General features: G+C 41.7%; 1 protein-coding gene across 1 annotated transcript in view; it reads right to left on the bottom strand.

Moving 5' to 3' along the window:
- CARS2 (cysteinyl-tRNA synthetase 2, mitochondrial (putative)) overlaps window positions 1-9,204 on the bottom strand; it is a 64,077-nt gene that overhangs the window by 49,503 nt on the left and 5,370 nt on the right. The window contains exons 2-3 of the mRNA XM_018557004.1: window positions 7,570-7,620; window positions 5,623-5,740 (exon numbers count right to left, since the gene is read on the bottom strand). Coding sequence (XP_018412506.1) covers window positions 5,623-5,740; window positions 7,570-7,620 — 169 coding nt within the window. The remainder of the gene's footprint in view (window positions 1-5,622; window positions 5,741-7,569; window positions 7,621-9,204) is intronic.

Genomic DNA, 9,204 nt, shown 5'->3' on the forward strand with positions numbered 1-9,204 from the left:
GCAAGAATGCCAATATGGGAGCTGCCACTGCTAACTTACAACTGAAAGGCATAAGTACCAATGCTGTCCTTCTAGATCATAGCTTCGCCTCCCCAATAAGTTACCAACCTAGAACAAGCATGGGAGTTCAGGCTTTTTATACCTTATTAGTTGTATACGTGTCAGGTTTCTGGCATTTGCATTATCTCAATGGGGCTGACTGCACACATATGCACTTTAGTTTTCATGTGTGTACCATTGCATGTTTTTATGCATATGTGTGAGTTTTTATTATCCATTCTCTTGAATAATTAGGACGGTGTGAGAAAAGCTTGCTAATTTACAAAAGTAGCCAAGTCAAGAGCACATGGGCTGTTGCTAGGGGTGGTTCTCAGTAACCATGCATTTTCATGTGCTTTGACTTCTATGGCCCCCTTAATACACATCGGTAGATGAAGAACGTACCTAAACTCTTTTCTATGATATACCACAATTCTACAAATATATGTGCACCAAACTCAATGAAAACCATGTTTTGCGTTATAATGCCTCAACAGGGCCTCAAGGCTTTCAGATATCCAGGTCATGGGAAAACTAGTAGTCGTCAGTCACATTTAACTGGACTTGTTCTGTAATGTTTAGGATGTTTCACCACTCATTCAAGAAGCTTCTTCTCCCAAAATTCCCTTAATTTGTTTAGGGAGTAAGCAATAATGAACTCACGGGGTTGGTTTCCTTTCAGGTGTCCAATTGCTTTAAAGCAGAACTCTGGGCAGAATTTGTATTAACACTTGCAGCGGGGCTACTCCTCCAGTCCAAGAGTTAACTGTTCATTTTTATCTAGGTAAAAAAACTTATACCTACCTGATCCTCAGAGCCAGTTTGCTCTTACACTGGTCCCTGGAGTCTCTCTCCCCCTCTGTTGCAGCAACCTAAGGTCCCGTAAATCATCACATTCTATACACAAGGTACAGACATGAGGATGCTGAGGGACATTACAATGCTGTAGCATGGGAGGATACAGGCTTCAGTGACTGGAGAAGCAAGCAGCCAACTCGGTGGTTTGGGTGAGTACAACCTTTTTTTTTCTTCGCACCCAGACAAAAATTCACACTTAACCCTTGCAGGGTGGGGGTACTGGAATCCTTCTTTATGTGAAACACATTACTTTTATTAATTGTTTTTAAGCAATTATATTAATGGAAATGTTTGTTGCCCATAGCCCTTCAGGATAGACAGTAAAAACAAATCTCTCCAATGGACACACAGACAAAAACACATTTGAGTTGAGTGGGGAAGAAAGCGATCACCTAGAAATGCCAGGGTATGTTCCTGACATTCAATAGAGCTAATGAAGCCGCTTGGCTGAACAGTGAAACATCTTCAACATGACAGCACATTTGCAGTTGAATGTGACCTACTACTACTGTGTTTTACATATAACATACTGTATATGTTAAGCACAGCTGTTAGGAGATACAGGACACACTGTACACCAGGGATCTATCTGTAATTTTATGAAAGCCTTGAATACATCCACTATGAGCATTTCTAAAACTTCAAAAGTAATTCACTAACAAAGCACCATTAATGTCTTGTAAAATATCACCATTAGTGATGTATTTCAGCTGCTAAACTTGAAAATAGTGGCCGAGACCCTGCTCTAGATACAATGTCTACCCCGTCATGCATAAAATACAAGAGCACAGCATGGTCAGAGGGTGGGAAGCAATAGTATATTCTAATTAAGAGGTTGAAGATTTGACTTGAAAAATCTACATTTAAAGGAGTAAAAAAAAAAAAAAAAAAAATTTAAATGATCTGATCTGATTGATTGTAAATTCATTAAAAAAAAATGGCAATAATCAGGTAGATAACCAAGCTGGTAAAAAGGTTGGGGGCCACTTCCAGGAAAGAAACTGATACTCTGTATGGGAAAATATCCTGTATGAAGAATTTATAGCTTTGAAAACCTTTCAGAAAACACCTACTTTGTCTGTTCTACGTGTGTTCAGGATGTTGTAGCATTTTTTGTTTGTAATTAACCTAATTGTAATACAGTTGCTTCATCTTCCTGCTCAGGTGACAACCTGTGGTGTGTCTAAAAAATATATGTCAGCGAAATATGAAAATATCAGAGAAAATATGTTGATATGAATAAATTCACACTCCAGAATATTAGTTATGTATTTGGTTCAGACTGTACTCTATAGCAGAAGACCTAGCAATTTAAATTAGGCTACTTACTAATGTTATTTGCTTAAAAGAGTTCAATAGTCCCAGCATATACCATCCTGTTATAACATCAGCATTGCAATAGGAATACATACGAGAGTTGTTTCTAATAATGCAATCAAAGCATTCTTTTAAAAATCCCTTTTATGTAGTGAGTGCTGCTTCCCTCTGCCCATCACTTTCAACATTCTCCTGGATTTCCAGTGTGATTTGCATCTCTTTCCCTGCTGCTCAATGTAATGCAATCTCAATTTCTAAAGAAATCCAGCAAGCAATGATAATGTTGCAATGTTCAGGAATTATAGTTCAGGAGGCAAGCTCTGTGAGTTGTGACACAAGGAAGTTCAATGGAGTCACTATACTGAGGAAGAACATCCTATGGACATCTTCAATAAGTAAGTTTACAAACTTCTAGACAGATACGGTTTTTAGTACTAGGAGAGAACTGATGGAAATTCAATACAGAAATACATATTTACCCTGTTTCCCCGAAAATAGGACCTACCCCGAAAATAAGACCTAGTACTTTTTTGGGGAATTGCTAAAATATAACACCTACCCCGAAAATAAGACCTAGTTGTGTCATAAGGGGGGAATCAGCAGTGCAAACAAAGCCAGCGCTAGAGGAAGCGAGGCGGCAGCGGAGGGAGCAGAGCCGCATAAGCCGATGCTTCCTCTATAGCGCCGTCTCCTGTCACAGGCGGAGTGATACCAAATGCACTCTGCCTGTGAGGAATCAATAGTGAAAGTGTGCTTCATCCATTCTAGTGATCAAATAGCTCTTAGGAAAGGTACGGCACCCCTGATTGCCCTGATTACCCTATTCTTATCTTTGCCATTTTTGATTATTTAATTTGGATTTGCATTAACTTTGGATTGTTGTACATTGAAAAAAAATAAGACCTACCCCGAAAATAAGACCTAGTGTGTTTTTTTGAGCCGAAAAAAATATAAGACAGTGTCTTATTTTCGGGGAAACACGGTATGTTTAGTTTTTTGACAATAGGGTTGTTTTTTTTTACTTCCAATGAAAAGCAAACCTTTAGTCACCTATCAAGTTCACAGACCTATTAAGTAAGTGCACTGCCTATAATAAATTGTCACCATCTAATGAAACATTTTTTTTATTGGGGGTTTTTCACTAAAGAGCCGAAGGATCCAGCCGTAGCTTGGGCTGATCCTTCTGCTCTCTTTAGCCGCCTCTGCCCTTCGGTTAAGCTGAACTGAAGGGCGGCTGTAAAGGTCTATTCACAATAGCCCGTACAGCAGCCGAAGGCACCTGAGCAGCACTGCCGAGCCGAAGGCATATGCTTCGGCTCGACTGAGCCGAAGTGACAGCTGAAGCATGGAGAAAGGTCGGCCGAAACCGACTGATCACCACGCAAATGACAGCTGGGCGGAGCCAGCCGTGATCTCATAGCTTGCTCTGCCCAGTTGTAATGACAGATCAGCATCCCGAAAATGACCTGGGGACGCTGATCTGTCATTAAACAGCCAGTGAGCTGCCGGAGCTTCGGCTCACAAGATCCAGATGTTGGATAGGAGTCGAACTCCTTCTGCGCTTCGGCTCAGCCAAACAAGCAGAGCATGTTTGGCTGACCGAAGGCAGCCGATGTACGGCTGAAATCAGCCATAGAAGCCAGAAGTGAATAGCCGAACAGCGTTCAGCTCACTTCACTTTGGCTGGGTTATTCACTTGGCTGCCTTTGGCAGCTTTGTGAATAACCCCTATTGTGTATTATAGCACAGAAGGCACCGGTATCAAAATGTAGACATCAACTGCAGAAGTGGGGTATGGAGGATTCACACTGACAGACACCACATTAAAATACTTAATCTAGAAATCAATCAGCATTGTGCAAATGGACTCCCCGGAATGCTGGTTATTATAGTTCTTGTATTGTTCAGACTATTGCGAGCAGAATCCATGCAGATGTGAAGATTTCGCGTTTTTGTGCTGCATGGTCTTCCGCACGGAAAACCATGTGGGAAACGCAAACACTATATTTTTGAATGGAGCCTTAACAAAAATGTGTCTTATTTGTGTATCAGCACTCCAACAACGATAATAACAGCAATTAGATGATCATTTATTGACAGATGCTGTCTCTCATTGGCAAGCGCTTTCGGTGCCACACAGGGTCCCCTTCGTCAGGCTCAGAGATGACAGTGCAGAGATAACATATAGTCATTTATATAGACATACCAACCAGTGAGTGAAAGACATGACACACCCATACCAATAGACGTCTATTTAAACGTCTGCACTGTCATTTCTGAGCCTGACGAAGGGGACCCTGTGTGGCCCCGAAAGTGCTTCCCCATGAGAGACATCATCTGTCAATAAATGAGCATCTAATTGCTCTTATTATCCTTGTTGGAGTGCTGGTGATGTCTTTCTTTTTGTCTACGTGTGGCGGCGCCATCCACAGTCATTTCGAGCACCCGTCTTTGTCTTTTTTGGGGGAGTCCCGGTAAGGAGTGCGGCAAGTTTTCTTTTTTCTTATTTATGTATCATTCGGCTGTAGATCATCTCTGAATTGGTGCTGACACTGTCCTTCCTTCTGGAGGGTGGCTACTTTTGTTCCACATGGTCCCTGTGTGTGTTGTAAAGTAGCCACCACTCCAAGATCACTCCTGTGAAGGACTACAATCTCAGGTTTAGTTTATCAATATGTATTGAGATTGTGGTCTAACACAGGAGTGAACTTGCAGGGGTAACTACTTTACAACACACACAGGGACCATGGGGGACAAAATTAGCCACCCTCCAGAAGGAAGGACAGTGTCAGCACCAATTCAGAGATGAATTGATGATCTACAGCTAAATGTAAGGTACTTGAATGTATTTTTAATATCTAATTCCTGAGTTTAGTGTCACTTTAAAGGATAAATAAACCCTCCGGGGTTTTAGCATATATCAAGCAGTAGATATATGCAAAAACATAAACAAAAGGAAGCTACAAAAAAGGTTTAAACTTACCTGTGTCTCTGCCGCACGCTCCCGTCCGATGAGAAAAACCTCGGGCGGCCGCAAAGGATCATGGGGTGGGCGCATGCGCAGTACATATCTTCGGCTGGGAGACGAGGAGACACACAAGGTAAGTCAATGGAGGCAGCATGCATCTGCACAGACTCCGTGGGACAGGAAGTGCCAGAAAGAGAGAGGAGTCAGCGCTGGATCGGAGAGAGCGGCACCAGAGCTGGAGGGTCTCCAGAAAACTACAGGAAAGAAGACGATCGGATCAAGAGACATCATGTAAGGTAAGTCCTTACACCAGCATAGGGGGGAGGGAGAAATATCCTTTAATGTCACTTTAAGCAAAATTGTCAGCTAAATCAATGACCAACACCATAAAAAGAAAGAACAGTATTAGCACAAATCAAACAAAACACTGCAGCATTTACCTCTTTAGATCTCTTGATTATCTTATCATCAATATCTGTTATCACCATCACCATGACAACATTGATGCCAAAAAACTGGGTCAAAATCCTCCGAATGATGTCAAATCGAACATAAGAGCTGAAAGACAATGCAAATTGAAAAACGTCAAAAACGACTAGAGCATTTTAAACAATCAGGACAATCAGGACTATCAACGTCTCAAATAATGATATTTCTCTGATCAGATAAAATCATGGGTTTTTAAAAGAAAGTATTGAAAAGAACAGAATATGTAAGAGTGTGTGTGAGTTCAGATATCCTAGTTACATTTGACAGTTTATGACCCTTCTTGGTAACCGAAGAATGAACATCTTCAGCCCGCTAGGTGATCACGCTGTTTAGACCCAACGATTCCCAACAGAGGTTTTCTAAATAGATCCTAATGTCAGTGCTAAATGCTAGAGGCAGTAGAATGCCATGGCCTCCAATGGCCCCTGGTACAAAGATGATATTGTCACTCACAGGCACAGCAAGATGACATATAGAGCTGCAGCTAACGATTATTTTCAAAATCGATTAGTTAGCCGATTATTAAGTTCGATATTAACCTGCCAGCAAAGATGCCATGGTGCTTGAACATCAGGAGCTTATGGTCATTGCTCTAGGGCAAGGAATACTAGTGACTTGTCCTTTCTGCGCCGTTACTGTTTTCCCTGATGTTCATTATCCACATAAATCTGACCTACACACTACCACAGAAAAATATCATCACAATTGGGAGTGAATTGTAGCATTTTAGAATTCCAGCAGCAGAAGGAGTAAATTCCATGCATACAGATTTTCACAATACAAAAAATTGGGGGGAATTTATCAAATCTGGAGCAGACAGAATCTGGAGCAGTAGCCCATGGCAACCAATCAACGTCTCTGTTTTTTTCAAACTGAAAAAACTGAAGAGAGAAGCAGATTGGTTGCTCCAGATTCTGTCTGCTCCATTTTTTATGAATTCCCCCCACTATTATTAGTTCTAGAAGCTATACAGGTCAAACATACATGTATACCAGCATAATAATGAAATCTTATAAAGGAAGTCAAATCTGCCCACAGTTTAATGTAGATGTTTCTACTAGGAGGTGCACCGAAATGGGAATTTCAAAACCGAAATAAAAAAAAAATTGTCAAGCCGAAACCGAAAATGTTTATTAATTTTAATTTTTTCACATTTTTTATTTTTTATAAACTTTTACTTAATTGTTAATTACTTACTTACTTGTTAATTCATTTTTATTAAATATTTTTATTTTTTACTTTACTTTTAGGGGCTTCGAGGAAATATTAGGGATCTAAACAGACCCCTGATATTTCCTTTTTAAAATAGAAAAAGAGATTGAGGACACGGAGTCCTCAATCTCTTTTTCTGCAGCTCCAGTTATCAATGAACAGGAATCCTCTATGAGTGTTCCTGTTCATTGATAACTTGAGGACATTGTGTGTTTACTATAACTACAACTATGAATGAACAGGAGGTGATCAACACTCCCATTCATTCATAATTGAAGATATAGTAAACATACTCTGTCCTCAATTATCTACAAACACCTCAGTGATCACTGAGTGTTTGAACCTTGCTCTCTGATGCGCTGTCACAGGAGGCTGAACGAGCGGTGCGGAGAGCCTAGCCTCCTGTGACAGCGCGGCCTGTCTCCGCCCACACACCGCTCTGCCGGACTGTGATAGGAGGCTGAGTGGTGTGGGAGGAGAGACGCCGGCCGCTCACAACGCTCTTCTCCCGCAGCACTCGGCCGGCTGTCACACTTTCTCTCCTCACCGCTGGGACACAGAGCAGCGCCCAGCGGGGAGGAAAGAAAGCAGGGATGCGCCGATGTATCAGCAGGAACATGGCACTTTCCCTGCCTGATTCAAGTGTTCCTTCTATCTGATGGCAAAGATGTAAAGTAATATCTCACCATGCATGTCCAAGATGAGCGTGATCATAAACTGTAGGCCCACAGCTATACCTAGAAGAAAGAATATACAATTCAAAGCTGGGACTTCATGTATTTTCATTTGAAAAAGAAAAATCGACATAAAAAGAAATCACGGAATGAAAAAGGTGGGCAGTCACTGGGAAGAGAAGCGAGCACTGGCGGAAAACACAAATCCTATTGCCTTGAGCTTAGCGTTAACTTCAAGCACAAATGTACACTGGCAGTCACATTAGCCATAGGATTTAATATATCGGTATCATATGAATGTGCCAGATCAAAGCCTGAATCTAAATGTTTTCTGTGAAGCCATACAGGCAGTTCCTATTAGAGACATTGCAATACAAAGCCCATTAAAGCGGACCAGTTAGTTACATCGTCAACATGTCACAAAATACAGCAAATGTAGAATAAATGTTTTTTAAAATGTACTTTTTGTAATGAAATTCAGATTGAATACTAGTCATGTGACTGTTCCTAGGCCTAAGTGGTGCAATCTGGGGAGATTATGCCGCCAGTATGCTGCAATGCTGCAGGCAGGAGGAATTTCATTTGTCAGCATATAAAAGAGGTCTATTTGTAAAAAGAAGTGCATAGCTTATTCGTCTAGTGAGACTGCATGTACATTCACTCTGTTTGAGCTAACCAGCAGTTGGGAGAATGGGGTAAAAGTGAACATTCTTAGTGAATTTTTTTCTTCTGGTTAAAAGTTAATAGGCCCATAAAGTTAAAGCAGACCTATACCCCTTTGACTAAAAATCACATCAGCATACAGCTCTGCATGCGGATATGAAATCATCTTACATTCATTAAAGGGTTTACTTACAATTTCTTTTTTTCTACTTCCTGGTCCACTTTGGCACAAATGATGTAACCTTCCCAGGATGCAGTGCTTGGGCATGATTACATCAGCAGAGCATTGCTAGGAAATCTCATCTGTAATCTCACAAGATCTCAGGGAAAGGCATTTTGCTCCCCTGAGATGATGTGCATGGTCGTGTCCTAGTCACATCTGCCAGAGTTCCAGCAAGTAAAGGGAAATCTAGTAATCTGCCCTTAGTGAAAATGGCCACTGTCAGACTAGGGAGGAAAAAATAAGTAAGATATGCAAAGAATAAAAGTTTACAGTTGGTTGAAGGCAGCAGGGCCAAACCAGACCCAACTTTTTTACAAGATAGAGAATGGTGCGCCGATGACGTAGTTCCGGTGCGCCGCCCGTGCACGAGACTCGCCGCTACGCTACGGGAAAGCTGCGGAATGCCTCGGCTGAAATTGCCCTATGCTCTCCCCTGCCATCAGTCGGTTTCCAGCCGTCGGCTCCTCTCAACTCTTCTCACTGCTTTCCCGCAACTACCGGCCTTTTACCCGCCTGCTTCTACCTGCCTTCTAAGTGATAGATATCTGGCTTCCTCTGTCTTCTCCTGGTTTCGCCTGGATACCACCTCGACATATAATACTTCCTGACGCCCTTCAGACATATACCTGGTTTCTCCTGGATATTTATCTGGCACCCCAGCAGCACTGAAAACCGCCGCAGATGGGGGGTAAGAAAAAACATAAACAGACGCTGCAGCAGCCGATGCCTACAGCACCGATGATCCGGAATCCCTCAACATA

The sequence above is a fragment of the Nanorana parkeri genome, unplaced genomic scaffold, assembly GCF_000935625.1.
Source record: "Nanorana parkeri isolate BGI_ZX_2015 unplaced genomic scaffold, ASM93562v1 scaffold262, whole genome shotgun sequence".
NCBI classification, from domain to species: Eukaryota; Metazoa; Chordata; class Amphibia; order Anura; family Dicroglossidae; genus Nanorana; species Nanorana parkeri.